General features: G+C 42.6%; 1 protein-coding gene across 4 annotated transcripts in view; it reads right to left on the reverse strand.

Annotated features, from left to right (window-relative positions):
- HECW1 (HECT, C2 and WW domain containing E3 ubiquitin protein ligase 1) overlaps window positions 1–19,851 on the reverse strand; it is a 429,025-nt gene that overhangs the window by 233,295 nt on the left and 175,879 nt on the right. For all 4 annotated transcript variants that reach the window (XM_043588504.1, XM_043588501.1, XM_043588502.1 and 1 more), the window contains 2 exons: window positions 11,816–12,140; window positions 4,203–4,310 (listed from right to left, as the gene is read on the reverse strand). In XM_043588504.1, the coding sequence (XP_043444439.1) occupies window positions 4,203–4,310; window positions 11,816–12,140 (433 nt within the window). The remainder of the gene's footprint in view (window positions 1–4,202; window positions 4,311–11,815; window positions 12,141–19,851) is intronic.

Genomic DNA, 19,851 nt, shown 5'->3' on the forward strand with positions numbered 1-19,851 from the left:
CCCTTGCCCAAGTGTGGACTGAGAGGCAAATGCTGACCCCTCCCACCTGTGTAAATTTCACCTCACCAGGCTCAATGGATGTCATTAAAAACTAGGTGCTTAGATTTGCTGTTAAGTATAATCAGGGGCCACTGTGTGCTTTTTAACTTTGGGAGGCTGGATGGAAAAGGATCTTGGGAATGTGCTAATGTTTGACGGACATTCTGACAAATGCAGGATGATAGAATCAAAGCGGGCAGTAGCAGGGAGTGATTCTGGAAACGAGGACACAGTGGGGAAGGATCCAATGTGGGAGCAGGGCAGGACCAGTGACCTGAGCAGGGGCAGGAAACCAAGGCAAGGCAGAGCAGTTAGAGGACTGTGGATTTCTGGTTGGCATCCAGACAGCTGTGAGAAGGCAGAGCTCCTGACCGTGATAACAGGACACAACACAAAAGTGGGTGGAGAAAGGAGATCCCTTCGGGAGAAACTCTTTTTGGCTGTAATCAGTGGTGGCAGCAGGCACATTTTTCTTCCTGCTACCGATGAGGAGCAACAATGAACAGGGAGCTACATGGAACAGATTTGGGCCAAGGATCAACACAAAGATGCCTTCCCTGTAGAATCATCACCCTTGTCATTGCTTCTGGGCAACATAAGCCCCAATTTTGAAGGAGTTCTGATAGGAGCACACGATCAGCAAGGACTGTGGTGACTCCTGAGGATTAAGCCTAGCTTGCTCTAAGCCTGACTGCACATATTAAAAAATAGTAATGGAGTTACTATAATGATACGGCATTTTAAGATTTGATCAGGATGAGTAAAGCTGAAACTTCACTAGTTCTTTCTTTTGTCAGTGTTAAAATTTGCATCTTTTCGCAGTTCTCATATTACAGCAATTATTAGTATAGTCAAACAGCCAGGGGCCCACTAGGGAAAAGTTATGTCAGAGAAAAGGAAACAATTCAGGTTTTATTTCTTTTGTGTTTTATCATGCATGTAATTCCTTAAAGAGTGCAGAAAATAATCTGTTTTGAATGCTCCTAATTTGGAAGTACGTTCAAAATCCGATTTAGCCAGACCTTAAAAAAAATTGTATAAATCAACAGCAATTACCTAATTCTAAATTGAATCATAACCCTGAAGAAATGTACTGTTAGAACATTATAGACTCCAAGTAATCAGTGATGTATCTCTACTCTTATAAAAGGAAATAATAAAAGGAAAAAATAAAGACAAAAATGGAAAGTAAAAATGAAATAACAACCCCATTTATTTTATTACTTTAACCCTCAGATAGAAAGAATGACCTCCTGTTGTATTTCAACATTTAAAATCTGGCCTATGTGCAAAGTTTGTAAAATAATTTTTAATTTTAAGAAGGTATAATTTACCAATTAGATTAATGTGTTTATTACTATTTAGAGACTTCAAGAGTCTTATTTCTATTAACGTCAAAAACTTCTGTAAACTTCTGGTTAATGGACTGTGTTCTGCATTTTTATTATAGCAAGAGGACCTTTGATGCTTTGCTGCATTATTGAAAGATAGTGATAGTAGAACATTTTGTACATCCAATTTCTTCCTGTTTGTTAATTTGGCACTTTTTCAATCATACATTTTTGAAAATATAAGTGATTTCACATTAAAATATAAATTCATACAGCATATTTATAGTCTTAATGCATTCAGACTCCTAAAGCTATAGTCCATCACAGCATTTTAATTTATTTGATTTATATGTGTGCCCTGAGCTAATATTCTAATCATTTTTAAACTCAATTAATCTTTTTCTGGATACATTTTTAGTTTTTGACAAATTATATTACATTTGTACAAAATCTTACATTCTTTGTATATTGAGCACTGTTTTGATGTATTTGCAAAATGTAAATATCCGCCTTCTCAATTTCATCCATTTGTCTAAAACACTGAGATATTGCTAGTCCAACAGGGATACTGCAGAGTGAGATTGTCTCAGATTTGCACCAGAACACTTATAAAATTCCATTTTTCTAAAGTGTTCGATTTTTAGTTATTTTGAATATGACGTGGCAAGCCATTTGTTTACTATAGGACATTGCTACTTAACCAAGTTTGAATACACTTGCACTCAGTTATGGCAATATTTTTTATAATTTACAGAGCTGCTTTTATATTATAATATTTTCTAGTGGTATTTAAAGTGTTTCTTCATGAAGACAATTATATGATATGGCTTGTTATTTGAGATGAATATACACAAAATATTCTATATGTCACAGAAATCTTGGAAATCTTGAAAAGAATGGCACTATTGCTAGATGACTTTATACACAGACTCATCTTTTTTACGTTAGCTCATAAGATTTCACATTATCCTTAGTACTTATTTCCTTGACTCTAAAAAGACAAAAACTTGGAAGCTGTGCTCATTCCTGCACCATTTTGAGCTGAGACTATATTTTGACCCTAAATGGTATCGATTTCCCAATTAGTTGGAACTCCAAAGAAGGAAACAGGTGCGTAGTAAAGAAGTCCTTTCCTACCAAACTTCCAATGTAGATCAGATCAGGGCATATAGTCAGCTATTGTGTTTAATATTCATTGCTAATGCAAGTTTTTACCTTTTTTGTTCTTTCTGGCATTTGGGAAGTCATATTAAGTACTACTAGCTGGAACCTGTCTTTGTCCCCAAATCAAGCCCACCTATGTCCTTTATGATAAATGATGCTATTTTCGGGATGGGGAAGATACTGGCATGACTTGGGCAAAGGGGGCATGCTGGGGAGGGTGGAGAAATAGGGTTGAGGGATGAGGGTGGGTTTTGTTGGGGCTTGGCAACAAGGCAGAGAGGTTTCAGCTGATGTAGTCAGAAAGCAGAGCCATGAGGCTTTTGAGCAGATGGTATCAGAGTTGAATATAAAGGCATTTTGTCTGGTATCAGAATCAGAATGGATTAGGAGGAGAAAAGCTAGAGGCAGGGAGATAAATACTAAGGAAAAGGGAATCTCTTGTTGGGAACTTCATTATGACTAATCCAAAGTCAAGGGCCCAACCACATCTCATAAAATCATGTCCCCTCTACATCTGATAGTACCAATCTCCTATCTACATATGTTTGCCAATAAAAAAGGGGGGCATTTGTGTCATTTCTAGGAGCAGAGACACCAAAAGCTTCTAAAGGGAAGACACCAGACATTTCATCTTCAAATCTCTGGTTTTTGGAATATAGTAGGTCTTACAAAATGCTTACTAAGTGAACAAATGGAAATGAGAGTAAATAAAAATGGGAGCAAAACATGCTAGAGACTATAGTTTTTCCTGAACAAGTCAAATGATTATAGACTTTAGTTTCCTGGCCATGTATCCTTTCCTCTGAGAACTGGACAGTTGGAACAAGGGACTATTCCATCATTACCTTTCAAAAGTGACATACTGACTGAATCCCTGCTATGGACCAGAAGATGCAGGAGGGATTTGTACATTTAGCACTCTCCCATACCCAAGTGGGAAGGGAAGAACTTGCAGATAAGGGTATTCTGTGCATTCCTTCAGTTGGTAAACATGAGGCCCACATAGATATTTCCTTGTGCAATGGGAAATGCACCAGTATGGGGATTTTGGAAAAGAATCCTTCCTTAACTACAAAAATGACTTATTTTCAAAGATAGCATAAAATTTTAGGAAATATCTCAGTAAAATACATGATGACAAGTTTATACACCCAGAGATATCAGTAGATCAGGAATCAAAGAAACACGTCAGTAGTAGTAACGTATCACCTCCACCCTGGGGAATTATGGCCAGAGCCGAAAATCAGGGTGAAGTGTGGAATATCCCCAATATTCTGGGGCCATGATCAGAGAGTCTTGAAGAACTGGCTCAAGCAAAGCCAACACTGCACTACAGGATACAGAAGGGGCAACTATCGCAAATTTGGAGAGCACGTGGAGGAGCACGGAGTGAAAGTTAAAAGATCTGAGCCAAAAGGTTCTGAATCCAGAGGCCTATGAATGACCATGAACCAAACATCTCTTTGAAACAAAAGGAATGGCCGTCTGGGCTGGTTTGTATGGCTGTTGCCCAAATGCTCTAGACCTCACCTTTCATTATTTTTAAGCATTTCATTAAACATATGCCTCTATTACACAGCACATTTCTCAGGGAAGCAATGCAATAGAACGAAGGACTTGAAACAGTTGAACCCCATCGCGAGCAACAGGAATGGGAAAAGTACTCACGTTCCACAAAGTAAGAGCTGGCATCGATCTTCCAGATGATCTGGCCCCGATGAGAACCATTCACTCCACGGTTCTTATAGTCCAAAAAGTTTTCTGACAAGACCTCATCTATACTCCCATGAAAGAAAGAAAGCAGAGTAGAAAAATGTATCAGCTAACAGTATATTTAGGGAAAAGAAAGAAAGAAAAAGAGCAAAGGATATTAATGCTATCTCTAACTCAACAGACGAAAAAGCACATGGAATCCAAATCAGCGAGCTAGAAGTATCCTCAGGTACCCTCTCGACCAACTCTTTGTAATACAGAGCCAATCCCCGCTCTTCAATACTCCTGCGATCATCTAGCTGGTTTGCAAACACTTCCACAAACAGAAAATAATTGCTTCTATGGCAGGCCATTTCACTTTTGAATAGTCTTTACGTGTGTGAAATCTGAGTGCAAAAATCTTCCTCCTAAAGCTTCCAGGAATTGGTCTCGCTTTGGGTTTGTGAATGAGGCATAAAGAAAACATTCAATCACACTTTCTGTTTGGGGCCCAGCTCTCATAGACCCCACTTTATAGCATCTCTTCTCCAGCCTGGATACCTGTTATCATCTAATATCTGGGACTCATCCATGAATTTATCCATCCATCCTTCATGCACTCATGCATTCATTTGTTCATTCAACAGATACTTATCAAGATTGAACCGTCTGTCATGCTGGGAAAAATGCAAGAGCCATGGTGTTGGGCAAACTCAATATGGTCCTTTCTGAGCTAAAGCTTTCAAACAATTAAAGATGCAGACTTTATTTTTTTTAATTTTTTTTAACATTTATTTATTTTTGAGACAGAGAGAGACAGAGCATGAATGGGGGAGGGTCAGAGAGAGAGGGAGACACAGAATCTGAAACAGTCTCCAGGCTCTGAGCAGTCAGCACAGAGCCCGACGCAGGGCTCGAACTCATGGACCTCGAGATCATGACCTGAGCCGAAGTCGGACGCTTAACTGACTGAGCCACCCAGGCACCCCGAGGATGCAGACTTTAAACACTAAGTGAAGAAATAAAGGTATTATTACAATTTGTGATAGGGGATGGGAAGGAAAAGAACAGGGTGCTCTAACAGGGAGTTTGAAGGAGGGAGGCCACCTGGAGTTCAGGGAAGCACTGAGGGATAAGAAGCCACAAGGGTGGAGATGGAGGGTGGGTGTGGAGGGGGCAGAGAGAGGCCTTGATGTGGTGTCCAGGACCTAAGATGACGGAGAGCCTCCTGCATGGAGGCACTAAGAGGAGCTTGTGGGGGACTGTGTACTTTTCCTTTCCTGCTCTTTCTCTGCTCATCACATTGCAGTTGCCAATATCCTCCTTAAGTTGGTGTCCAGACAGGAACAGCGTTCCTGGAGAGGACTGATCTGTGAAGGAGAAGCTGACTGCCCCCTCTCTGGTTCCAGACCTCATGTTTTCAGTGGAGGCTAAGACAGGGATATGAATTTTACTTTGGTTATCTATGGGGCCCTGGTAGAAAGTAAACACTTGAACTAGATGGGTCTGTGGCTTTGAGAATCCAGATCCACTGCAGTGACAAGACGAATAAACAGAACTCAGGGGTTCCTGAGAGCAGGCTCCAAGTTCCAGCTCTGCCAAGAGGAGCAAGGTCATGGTTGTCCTTTTTGCAATTAAGATTGTATCTGCCTAGACTGGGAAAACAGGCAAGAAGGAGGTGAAAGGAAGGCAGGACTTGTAGCAAAGGACTCAGTTATCAAGGCTCTTTGTGCCATATACCAATGGCATCGAGTCTACATCTTCAGGTCCTCCCCTGCAAAATGGGGGTGGGGTACTAATCACTGGGACCTCCTAGTGGAGGAGTAAATGAGACAACTGGTCAACGTGCTTGTGCCCTCCCATGTTGACTGCACATTTTTGGCTATCTCGTCTTTGGTAAAGATAATTGGGCACAGCAACACTATCTCTGCTTCATTAATGGCAGGCACTGTATCCCCTGGAAAATCACTTGGTTGCAAAATTTGCCAGTCTTAATATTCACAGTGTGTGCTCAGAGCCCTGGTTGGGTTACTAAGATGATTGCATAATATGTCTTTTACCGTAATTGCCTCATTTCTGCCAAAAAGGCATAATATTTTCCTAGCTCCCTGGGTTTTCAGTGTAGAGATTTGCCTCATTATAGCAATTCTCTAAGGAGAGGTATTTACTTGAATCTTCCACTCTGATCACCAGAATATTCATTTTAACAGTTATGATCAGGTATCCCTGTAAATAATATCTAGAAGGGATGCTCATTCATGCATTAGGTAAATGTGCAGTAAGTATCTCCTCCACTCTGGGCATTGTGCTAAACCCTGCGGACACACTGGTGAACAAGATATGGTCTATGTTCTCGGGAAGTTTCTAATAGATTTGGGGACTTATTCAAGAAAACAGGCAATTTCATTAGACTATAGTAAGTTTAAGAATAGGTTAACTATTAAGGAACTACAGCAGCACAAGGAGAACCTCAAAGAGAAAAGGATGGGATGAGTAGGTGGGAAGAATCTGCAAAGACTAATGAGGATAGCAAAATAACACACATTTTAAAGAAAACAAGATACATTTCACTGTACACATTTAAACATGACACCTTTTGGGGCGCCTGGGTGGCTCAGTCGGTTGGGCGTCTGACTTCGGCTCAGGTCATGATCTCGCAGTCCGTGAGTTCGAGCCCTGCATTGGGCTCTGTGCTGACAGTTCAGAGCCTGGAGCCTGTTTCAGATTCTGTGTCTCCCTCTCTCTCTGACCCTCCCCCGTTCATGCTCTGTCTCTCTCTGTCTCAAAAATAAATAAACGTAAAAAAAAAAAAATTAAACATGACACCTTTTAAAAGACTGTCAATTGGTCCTGATAAATAACCCATTCTCTTACATTGATAATACTTCATAACACATAGCACATAAGAAAAAAGAATAGTCGATATTCCTGCCTGAACCATCCGTGCTGAGAGGTCAACTCCTTCCCCAAATGCATTCATTGCCAATTGTTGGAAAAGTTATTGGTCTTTGCTTGGGAATTCAAGTGTATTGTGGGGGTCAGATGCAGAGAAACAGAAATCACTCCAGATATTTTATGCAGAAGGGGATTCAATGCAGAGGATTGGGTTCCTAGAGAAATGGACTCCAGGCTGGGTCTCTGGGAACAGCCCCAGAATAACTGGTTCTCCAAGGCCCTGCTTCCACCTCACTCAGAGTGGCCTCATGGGAACTGCTCAGCTCAAGAACCTCATAGAGCAGCGGTGGCCAGTGGGCAGGAGAGCAAGAGGCTGCTTCCCAGGCCACAGCGATTGCCTCTCCACCCACAGAGAGCAACCAGCCTGTAGCAAGATGGGGAGCTGCCACCACCACATCACCCAGGAAGTGAGTGAGTGGATAGCAAGGCGCTGTGGTGGATGGCTGAACTTTCCAAAGCCATGACTGAGGCAGCCACAGGCTAACCAGTAGGAGGAGGAACCCCACAGTTTGCTGCCTCCTTCCCTGTCTTGCACAGGTGCGCCTAATGAAGGGACCAGTGTGCATCTGGGACATGGTTGCACAGGAGTCTGAGATATACAAATTTTAGGGACAGGATTCTGCACTAGAGGAAAGCACTGGAGAAAAGAAGAGGCCTGGAATGGATGGTGGGGGCCCAGCCATGCTCCCTGCCACCCTGAGGATTGATAGGCCCTGGGCCATCTGTCCCAAGGTTCTTTTTTTCCATATTTTTTTGTCATGGTGGAAGTCATTTTGTGGGAGCAATGTTTGTGTGATTACAGGGATATTGACAACCCCTTGAAGCAGGAACATTAGGCTACCTTAGCACCTATGTGAACCTAGGTAGCTTATTTAATCCCTCTGTGTCTTTGCTGCCTCACTACAGTGCGGGGATAATATCAATACCCGCTTCAAAAGTCTGTTGTGAGGACTGAATGAGTGAATACAGGTACTGGTCAGAGAACATTATTAGACATCACTAGTAAGCAGATTATTTTATATTATTTTAACATGAATGTGAGATGAAGAGGTGAAAAATACTTGAATAGATACATTCTCATTGACTTAGCATTCTAATTACTAGAGGTATTAGTTGTATCCTCCAACTTATGTATCCTAACTCAATTATACAAGACTGTTCCCTTAGTGTGAGTAAGCCATGGGCATTGCTGACTCTCTAACCCTAAATATAGAACTCATATATAATTAGGTTTTATTTGTCAAAGTCAAGTAGGCATTTTCAAATGAATAATGGCATAACTATTTTCTGAAAATGCCTATTTCTAATAAACATGCTTCTATGTACTTATTTTTGACCAGGTGATGACCTTCTTCCCACTTACTGAACTTTAAAATCTCTTTCCATGTTCCTATTGGTTTGGTAAGAAGCTTTTGTCTATAATACATAGTTACAACGATTGAGTACCCATCTAAGGGTGAAGGCTAGGCTGAACGAAGCCTGGGAATTAAGGTAATTTGCTATCACACATCCAGAGAATAGAGCTCCCTGACAAGGTAGATCAAGACATGAAGTATTGATCAACGGGCAGTAAATGTGCAGTGTCTCATCAATTCTGCTCAATGATCCTGAGAAGAAAGTTATGTTTTCCCCTCTGTGTTGGAGATAAGAAACCTAGAGCTCGGATGACAGTACACAGCTGGGGCCATACATCTGGCCAGTGGCAGGGTAGAATTCTAAACGAGGTCAAGCTGTCACTGAAACCACATGATCTTTCCCCATTCTGTGTCACCAGAGAGAGAATCCTTCGTTACTCTGTATCGAGCTCATGGCCACTCATAAAGGAGGGCAACCAAACTGGATTTCACGGATAATAACGGTAATGCTACTGTCACTGTCCCATCACTGGGTTCCTGGCTAAGGACAGCACTGGTGTTGGTGAGAGGGCCACACATGCCCTTCCACATGCAGGTGTCTCACTCTCTATGGCAGAAGAAAAGTCGTGTATTCCTGGAGCTCTAGAGGCCAGAGCTAAAAGCATCACAAACCTGGCCTCACGTGGACAGATGGTCCACTGGTGTGGAATGATACCATACCAGGTTCCACCGAGATGTTCCTATGGGCAGCATGGGGTCTGCCACCAGGCGAGGGCAGCTGTGTGGCCTTGGGAGCCACTGCATCGGCATTTCTTCAGTGGTGAAATGACAGATTAAATGAAATCATCACCTCTAAATCTTTAGGCCTAGAATGGTGATTCGATCTTTGGCAAGACACTGCAAATCTGACAGACACGTTACTAAGGACCTACAAATTATGAACTCTTAAGGCACACAGATAATTTTGGATTTGGAAATTATTTCTGAAATGCTATGTTGCCGAAAGTGTTGGCGTTCTGCATTAAATAACTTCACAGTTATATATGTGCAGCTACTATGAGAAGAGCAAACTGTCAAGTTAAGATCCTAAGATGACGAGCTGTGTTTACTTTTGTCTCCATCAGAATGTCATGTTAACACCAGATCTTATTCATTCCTAGAGTTTTACGACATTCGATGCTGCTGACTGCCCCTTCCTTCCTCCGCCACCTTCTCGACTTCTGTGACGTGGTCTAAGTCTCCATCCCTCCTCCACCTCCTTTGTGAGCACCTCTCCTGTCCGTCCCTCTGACAGAGGTGTTCCGGTCCTCTTTTCTACACAATCCACAATGACTTAATTGACTCTTGGGGTGCCAGTTACCCCAAACCTCCACCCACAGCCTGGATCTAGGGCTGAGCTCCAGATCTGCCCATTCCTTCACCTTGGATGAATGTCTTTGGATTTATCACCTTCCCCACAAAACACCCTCCTACTCCAATGGTTCCCTGAATGAATGAATGAATGAATGAATGACAACAGGACTCACCACTGCAGGAAGGTGCAGCTTTAAAGAGCTGGTTCAAAACTAGATCTGGGGCCAAAACCCTAATTGCCTAAGGTGCTAAACAAGTAACATTTCACAATGAAAGTAGGGATGGGTGGGAGGGAGACTGTGGCAAAACTAAAGGGTGCAGACCAGGCTAAATGAGGCAGTTAATGCTTAACTTTAGCAAACTAAAGCCAAGTAGAATTACAGGCTCAGTCTGCCAAATTGAGGGCTTTTGTGAAAGAACCTAGAAATTTGGATTTCAATGTGAAATCTCTACATTTTTCAATGTTGATAACTTATCAAATTTAAAACAATGTGGACTAAAAATATGCTTGGTGGGCTGTTATTTTGCAAGCTCTGTGTTAGATTGATGGTATCCAAACAATTTTACGCAAGAACTATTTTTTCAGCAAATTCAATTTTACCTAAGTCCAACTTAGCTGGTAACCATTACTTGTGTACAAATTTAAAAAACTATGTTTCTCCATCTTTACAATAATGCATATATTGTAAATACATCAGCCAAGCTGACTGCAAAGCTGTTAAGAGATCTAAAAATATTTCCCTCACAGCTAGTTAGTTAGATAGGATCCCCTTTAGTTTATCAGAAAAACAGTCCAGGTTGCAAAATACTTAGAACAATCCACTGGTTTCTGTGATATTCCATGTTAAATCAGCATTGTGTGTCAGAATGTGTAAATTGCTCCTTGCACAGACTGATGGCAGAAGGCCTGGTCTCCCTTGAACTTAGTGCCTGACTTGAGCGACTCCCCTTCCCCACCCAGCAACCACACCTCTGCTTGCCAGTTAACCAGCATAAATGCATCAATTTCTAACACATTCAATTCTATCATGTAAAATAGATCAAATACATTTTTTCATGGGATTTCAAATTTGTGAGATCTGTTTTCTGCAGCACACAGACTTGTGTGGCCATTTTCCTCTCAACCATCACTCTGTTCCCAGCCTGCAGTGCTGTCACTGTCCACTGAAGCCCATTACATCTTTTGAATACAAAGCAGTAAGAATGGTCAAAGAACAGGTGAAAAGAGGCACATGATTACGTTGGAAACAAAGTAGAACCCCCTCCGTAGAGATGTGTGTCCTTTGCTTGTGTATATGGTGTTGCTTTGGTCTTAAAAACATACAGACTTGAAAACAGGCTTTTGATATTAACTTATTCATAATTACAAGAGCGTCTATACTTGCAAATGGTAATAACATTTGTGTTCAACCATAGCTGGCCCTTCTAACTCATGGTTTTCTTCCACTGAATAGAGATGGTAAGAGAAGCCTTAGTGAATGGGTCTCCAGTGTGTTAGAATTTGCTGTACAGGGGCGCCTGGGTTGGGTTAAGAGTCGGTTAGGAGTCCGGATTTTGACTTCGGCTCAGGTCATGATCTCACAGTTGGTGAGTTCAAGCCCCGCATCAGGCTCTGCACTGACAGGGAGGAGCCTGATTGGGATTCTCTACCTCTTCTTCTCTCTCTGCCCCTCCCTCACTTGTGTGCTCTGTTTTTCTCTCTCTCAAAATAAATAAATAAACTTAAAAAAAAAAAGAATTTGGTGTATAACACATTTGGTTGTAAATTGTGCACTTTAATTAAAGTATGGAGTCTGTTGAAATATTAAAGCATACCTAAAAGTGCATTGTGAATGCTACGCTCGTTGACCACCCGACCCACATGGCCGAGACCATTCTGTCTGCAGCACTCTGTCAGCGAGTCTGGCTAAGCGCTGTCCTACTCACCAATGAGATACATGCCAATCCAGTCTCCAGCATCCACTTCCTCCTTGATGTCCCAGTGGATCACCAGGTCCTGAGAGTGTCCTATGGAGTAGTAGGAGCTGCTAACCATAAGTGTGGAGCGGCTGTCTGAGGTGACCAGGTCGGTGTCGCTGGTGGAGCGGGGTATGGTGACGGTGCCGTGGGGGCCGGTCCTGATGGCCATGCTGTGGAACTGGCCAGGGTTGTAGCTGTGACGGAGTGGCTCCTTGCACCGGCGGCGATTCTGGGAGTTTCTAGATGGGGATGCCATGGCGGCCAGGCCTAAAAACCTGTTCTGGTACAGATTCTGTGGGGGCAAACAGACAATGAGCAGGGGTGGAAGATGCCAGCTCCACAATCACTGTCTTCCCAGGGAAAGAAGTATATGCTGGGAGAGATAGGCTGTGAGAGAGCTGCTCTCCAAGGGAGATCTGAAATACGACACAAAGCATCTTCCTAAGGGTTCACACAGGGATGGCAAGAACAAAAATGCAAGCTCCCCGAGGGGCCATGCTTTTCCATGCTCTGCTGGGGTCTGTCTCTCCCCGCTCCTTCTAGCCCACAGGGATTAGGAGGACCAAATGGCCCCGGCGGTGTGACTGCCCCCAGAGTGCCGTCCTTTGAGAAATCCAGCATCAATTCAATTGGATCCAATTTTATCCTTCTTTAGGGTTGATTATGGTTATTATCACTGAACATTTTAGTGATCCCTGCAGCCTTCGACACCCTATACACAACCCGGAATTAGAGGCGGTCCCTGCTGGGTGAGGCCACCAGTCTTGCATTACAACTCTCTATCCTACAGAATGTCCCGGTCATCTGAGATTTCTATTAAGGACCTCTGATACCTTAGTAATCTTCAAACACCATAATTTCCAACAAAATCCAATCTCAGAGAACCATGTCTCCCTTGGAGCCAATGTTATTGTAGAAACCATTGTATCTGATGAGAAAAAATGCATTTTTTTTTATCATTTGCAACATTGAGCATTCCATGTGAGCTGAGCTGATACTCAGCAATAGCTGGGTTGTTTGTAGCTTTTAAAACATGGGGAAAAACATCTTTTCGAACTTGCACAAGGGATTCTTTTTTGAAACAAGCAAGTGTTCTGACTCCATCAAAGTATATTAAAACTGGGATTTAAATGTGCATTTTTGGGGTTCCTGGCTATAAAAGTACATGCTATTCTACAACTAATAAGACTTTTGTTTTCAAGAGAAGATTAAGGCCTAAAAATGTGTTGAGTCATGCAGTTTAGATCCCAGGGGCAGTTACTTATTACACACATCAATCAAATGCAAGTTCCTGACTTTTTGTTTACACATCATGAGGACCAGGCTTCAGCGACAGTCTACTCTTTGGATTACATAAGTCTATTTAGCAGCAATTTAGGCCTGCACTTTTTCCATCTTCCAAGAACAGGGCACTTGTAAAAAGTCCATTAACCTGATGAAGCACAGTGTTGGCATTTTGTGTCTCGGTCCTTAATGGCCATGTGGCATGCCTATTCATTCATTATTTGAGTCTCTTGTTAGGCATTCTTCTGGCCCCACTGGCGGTAACCATGGAATTTACCATAGGCAGAAAAGCCAGACTTCAGAAAGCATCTCATCACACTATTGGTACCATGTGGTCATTTTTTTTTAATGCTTGTCATTACGACAGTATGAACATGGACAGACCACATTGTCACCTGGAAACCAGTCTTCCTGTCAGGAAGGCTGGCAAAGCCCAGGAAGCATGAGCTATCTGTGCACTTCCCAGGTGCCCTGGCTCTTCTGGGCAGTTCAGAGACCTCGGTTACCTGACCATCCTCCAGGGGCTTTGTCCAGAGACCTTTGTAAATCTCCAACAAAGAAAGGCTGCTGCTAGAGCATAAGATTTCTGCAGTTTATATAAACTTCATGTGGACTGATAACATCTTAAAGTATTATTACGGAGATTAAAAACAACTAGGAATTAAATACTCAAGAATATAATTGCAAGTTAAACCAAAGTTGGTGCAGCACCTACCAAGTTCCAACCTGTGTATTCTGAGACGATTTACTTAATTAATCCTTCTGGTCCTCAGTAACCATTTGTAAATGGGCTGTTGTCAGAACTTAATGAGATAGTGCAAATCAAGCCCTTAGCATAGTGAGTACTCAACAAATGAAAATCTACTACTAAAATACTACTGATATTGCTTTACTAAAAAAGCCTCACTGAAACACAGGTCTTGGGCAGTTGGCCAGGCTCATTCACTGGCCAAGGGTCCCCTCACACCATCCCCAGAGCCCTCATACTTAAATCCTCCTGCAACAAACCCACAAATTGTTTCTAGTCATGGCCCTGCAGGTTTAATCACAAAACTGAAATTCCAAACATTAAACAGTCTAGTGTATTTGTAAAGGTATCATACCAATTTTTTGGAGGGGAGCATCCCTTTATCTGAAAAGTTTGTGTTTGAAAAAGGGTATTTATGCATTAATGTTGAGGCAGAGGGATTTTTATTGACATAGTATCAGTCACGGCCTCAAAAGAGATTATAGAGAGCTTTTCTTTTGTTGAAGACACTTGTGCTGTGGTATTTTTATCAGAATTCCCTGGAAACCAGGCAACTCTCCTGAAACTGTCAAGTTACACCAGTGATCCCTGTCCACGTGGTGGGAACTAAGGCATAGAAGGAAACATTAGTCAAGGAAGACATTTGTCAGTAATTTACTTGATTGGAATAATGGCATTTGCCTGGAATAAGAAGGGCGCCCTCGGAGCTGTTCCTTGAAGGCTGCACTCTCCCACCCCTGTCTTTGCCCACATTCTCTCTGTTTGTACTTGCAGCAGAAATGGTATTCCTGCTTCAAGATTACGCTCCAGCACCAACTCTGCTATAACCTCTCCTTCCAGCCTTTTCCCATTCCTGAAAACATGGGCCTCTGCTCCCTGATCCCACAGGAATCCCTTCCCCTGCAGAGATCCTTACTGTATTATTGCTAGTTGACCTGTTCATGTGCATCCCTATGCTGTGAAGACTTGAAGCCAGTGTTCCCTGCTCTTTATATCCCCTGGAACTGGCATGATTCCTGGTGCACACACACACACACACACACACGCGCAGAACTTCAAAACTTTAATTAATATGATGGATTTTCTTCAATCATGTCATTTCTTTTTGCAGAAAGTGTTTAAGTTTGCCATTAAAAATAGATAAAATACAGAAAGACATGACAAGTTAGTAGATAGTGCAGAGAGAGAAGAAAATAGAGACAAAAAGTTATGTACAAAGGCTAACATAAAACTAAATGCCATCATGTCCCTAAACAGGTGTTATCGTTAAAGGCTCACGACAGCTGCCTCTTGAACGCAGCAGGTGGATAGCTGATTCCCAACGTGCGATTCCTTTGTGGCTATGTTTTCCCGGGCATTCACAAGTGTTCCTAGCTCACACTATAGACTCATCCGGGTGGAAGAAATAATTTAATCATTCTCCCTTCACATCTGAACCGTGGGAGATAGAGGTGGGTCTGTCCTGTTTTTAAATGGCCGTGGATAAAAGACCACTCTTCCCAGACAGTGATTCCACTGTTTTACCATCTCGCAATTCTTCCTAATTGCTAAGGCAAATCTCATGGGACAGAGACCTGACTTCTCCTCCCTCCCTGCAAAGAGGAGTGGCTTTCCCATTCTCTGTATAAGGAGGATTTTAACAGTATCACTAAATTGCTTCCAGTTTTTTCTCCATCCCACTAAGTAATTCAAGTGTCTTTTATTTTCTCTTGCCTGGGTGAAGAGTAACAGACACTGATAAGAAACCAAGAGAATATTAGTCACAGTTTCAGCAACACTGTAATTTTCCAATTATTGGTTGTAATCAAGGCTCTCTGGTTGTGGGCTATGTTAAGCATAGATTTTAACTGACCCTTGAAAAAGTGAATCCAATGTGTGAGCTGCTGAGAACAATCTATCACATTGTGACCCACTTCATAGGGAGTAAGCTTGCATTTGCTGGCTGTTTTCCTATGTGCAGCAAGGATCCAACAATGATATTTTGTTTACTTGTTTTGCTTTCCAACTTAAATAACTCAAAATTGTTAAAATGTTTTTAATTAAGTGATATATTCTTGGACTTTTAAAAAATCTTGGGCCGGCCTTGCATGTTTAATGTTTTAAGTTATTCTTATGCACTATAGTAGATTAGCAAAAACAAAACCTTCTGTAAGGAGATGGAATCTTAAAGGAAAAAATTGTCACTTCTAGGGAAGGGACATGTTATCATAGATTTTTTTTTTCAAAACACAGGGAGACAAAAGATTCTGCTTTGTCAATTTCTAACTGACAAAGTCATTAATAGCTTTTCTGTTTTGGAATATATAAAGTCGTGAGTGAGTACCATCTCAGAAATGAAAAGAAAGTGGACAAAAGCCATATCTACAATAGAGAAAATGATTCTTAAAAATTGCCTCTACACTAAGAAATCAAAAACAGTGAGTGGAAAACACAGGCTCTGAAGGAAACCTCATTAAAGTATATGAGACGAGGTTATAGAAACTGGCATTATTTAGCTGGAAGAAGGACCATAACAGTTTTTTGAGTTCAGGAACAGATTTTATTTTGAGCAAGTACATGCCTGAAGCTTTTTTATCCTACTCTCAGCTCTGGTTTTGCCATCAGGGGGTAATGGAACTTAAAAAAAATTTACATGTAACTTATCTCTTTCTACAATGGATTTGAGAAAATTTGCAACAAAAGAAACGTACAGGGAAATAGAGGAATACAGACCTGGCAGAAATTGCAAAGTAGCAATATGGAAAAGGATAATAATTATGAGCATTTACTCTATGCTGGGAGCGTGGTGCATTATCACATTAGAAACCTCCTGAGTATCACCCCTTCCTTGTCGGTGAAAACTCAGCTCAGAAAGGTGGTTAATAAACATTCCCAAGGTCCTCTTACAGTAGGAAATGGGGATGTGAGCCTGCTCTGTGTGACTGAAGTGGGCGCTTTTATCAATCTTGAACACTCTCTCCAAATTATAACCTGGGCAGATATAGTTGCAGAAACTGATTCAAATATTCCTCTGATCTTCTTCACAACCAAGAAGACATAAAGAAAGCATAGTTCTCATGATCAGAATATTAGAATTTTTGCTCCCTCCAGGTTCTTAATAAAATGCTTCACTTTAGACTTTACATGGGGAATACCACAGGATGTGGTGAACATTATCTTTTAAAAAACTTGAAAATCACAAACGGTGGCAGATTCTCGCACAAGTTTTTGACGAAAGTCAAGGTTATAATAGAAAAGGTCTATTTGGGGCTGTGTTTCGCTGTGTTTCCTTCTGACCACATGCAAAAGCCCCTTGGGCTTATTCCACCCTTTATGCTCCAAACCTTCTGCTCTCAGTTCAGTTCCTATTCCTAATCCCACATCTCTCTGTCCGGCCTTGATGCAGATAAACCAGAGCCTGAATGACCTGTTCTATCTGCAACGGTCTTACTTATTTCTTATCAGTTCCCTTCTATTAATAAGCAAGTGCCAAAAGAACACGGGCCTTGCCCAGCTCTTCTGGATCTGCATTTCCAGCTAACGTGGTGCCTGGTGAGAAGGTAGTGAGTGCTCAGTAGATGTTCTGTCAGATGAATGAATGAGTGAGTGGATGGTTCGGGATGGGGCGTATCTGCCTCTGTGTTGCAGAGCCATGACATGATGCTTTGCTGTTTGAGTTCAGGAACCCTTCTCAGTGCCTATTTTGCCTAAAGCATAAGGCTTGTTGTCCAGAATCCCCATGACAGGCTCCTGAATGACACTGGTAAGAAGGGAAAGGTGGGGATGAGGTCCCAATCCTGGGTCCCCTTCCGCATCTCACATCCTGAAATCCAAGTCTAGCTTGTACATTTGCATGTTTGCTCACGGGACAGAGGTGGCTGATCTGACAGATCATCAAATGGCCAAGCACTTCCGAGGAGGAAAGTAGGAGGTAGCTGCAATATTACCATCTCTATCCAACTCTTTAGCTCCTGACACCTGTCCCTGAGACTGTGCCTCAAAACTGTGTTTTAAGCCTTGAAGCCATGTGTTGAAAAAGCTGTGTTTTGTGGTGGCCATTGTGCAGAGGAATATCACAGAATTACATAAACTAAATTGTGTGGGCTCCTTTTCTTTGAAGAAGAAATAGAATCCCACACATTGCCGGCTGGAAGGGAACATTAGGCGGAAGAAATTTTAATAAGCAAATCAAACTAAGTCAAGGAATATCCACATAGGAAGTCATGATTTAACAGGCAAGGGACTTGTTAAAATGACAGTCAAATGAATTATTTTAGGAACACAAAAAGCCTTATCCCTAACGGAAAAAAAAAATCCAACAATAGGTTTAAGAGAGTTGAACAGCCCCCACCCGCACTTCTCTCTGGGGCCCCCAGTGATGGTGGCAGAGGGACGTCTTTGTTTCTTGTTGCTCTAGTGCCATTCTTGCAGCTTGTATGTAAGAGAGGTGAGCAGGAGGCCCGGCCGTGCTTCGAGGATATGTACCTGTCACCATTTCGGTCAAATCTGGAATTCTTGGTGCAACTCTGGGCCACTTGGGAGATTTATGCTTGAAGGTGTTCAAGAACAAAGCTGTCAAAGTCTGGGCAGGGGTAGAGGGACAGGGTAAGGAGAGAGAGGAAGGTAGGAGGCAAGGGGGGCCGTCCCATGTTATTTAAGGGAAGCATCTCCTTCTGATCTACTTGAAAAGAGACATTGCTGAAAGTGGTCTTCCTCTGTGTGTGTATATGTGTGTGTGTCTTTGTGAGAGAGAAAGATTGGCAGACAGATGGACAGACTGACAAGAGACAGAGAATGAATAGAAATGCACAGATGCCTTTCCCTTTTCGATCTCAGACATGTCCTTGTCTTCCTCAGGAGAGTCTCATCTTGATGCAAGTTGGAAAGGTCCCTTCTTTAGGTGTTGACACATGCCAAAGCAAAGAATATGCTCTCGTTTCCCAGAACCACAGTGTCACTCCCAGCAGGTCATGGCGCCCAAGCCCCAGGGACCCCGCTGACCACTTGGGAGCCCCCGGTGGGAGTGTGAGGGAGCAACGAGGCTGTGGAACTGGGCAGCCATAAACCAACCCCCGACCACCACAACTCCACTCCTGGAGCCACACAGGGCTGCTGTGCCAAGCAAGGTAACTATGTCTCTTCCACACCCAGGGCACCGCCACCTGCCTAACAAACCTGACCCATAAAACCAAGTCACAGAGACCCCCAGAGTGAGTAGTGGGATCGTGTCCAGTCCCTCCTGCTGCTCTAGAAGGGCAGTGGCCTGCCTTGAGCACAGCACGTGACCAGGGGAGCTATGCCTGGAACCCAGGCTCCATGGCTAGGACCCCACTGCCTTACTCAGGAGGGAGCATCAAGCTTGCAAAGAATGTAAGCCATGGTGTGTTTTGCTCCTCTGTTCACAATCCTGTTCAGATTTGCTGACTAATCGTCAGTGTGGTCAGGCAATGAATATAGTTCTAAAAAGGACATTTCTGCAGGATTGCAAATGAGGTGCTAAGTTTGCATCCATATTGAAGTTAATCCTCAAATACCTTATTATTTGTTGCAGAGGCTCAGGGCACCATAGAGATACTCTCTTAAGTTGTGGCACCCCCTGGGAGGCTAGGTCCAGCAGAGTTGGTCAGATTTTTAAGTAAAAAACTGTCTTTGCTTTCTTCCTTCCTTTAGCCCATTCAACGAGCAGATGTTTATTGAATCATTAGTGTGTACAAAACATTGCACCAAGTATTGAGTATGCACAGAGGGATGGATTAAACAGTGCTCCTACCCTCAAAGAGTTTTGCACAGGACGCGAGCATTTAAGCAGTCAACTCTGACACAACAACAAGGACCACAACAGGAGAGGTAGGCAAGGTCCTTGTGGGAGGGAGAGAGATGCTGGAAATAACCTTCCAGATGGGAGAGCAGAGCCGCCGTGTTTGGAAGGAGAAGTGGGAAGGTCACCAACTGGACCTGGGCAGAGGGAAATCCAATCTAAGCAGAAGGAGCT

This window comes from Prionailurus bengalensis, chromosome A2 (assembly GCF_016509475.1).
Source record: "Prionailurus bengalensis isolate Pbe53 chromosome A2, Fcat_Pben_1.1_paternal_pri, whole genome shotgun sequence".
NCBI classification, from domain to species: domain Eukaryota; kingdom Metazoa; phylum Chordata; class Mammalia; order Carnivora; family Felidae; genus Prionailurus; species Prionailurus bengalensis.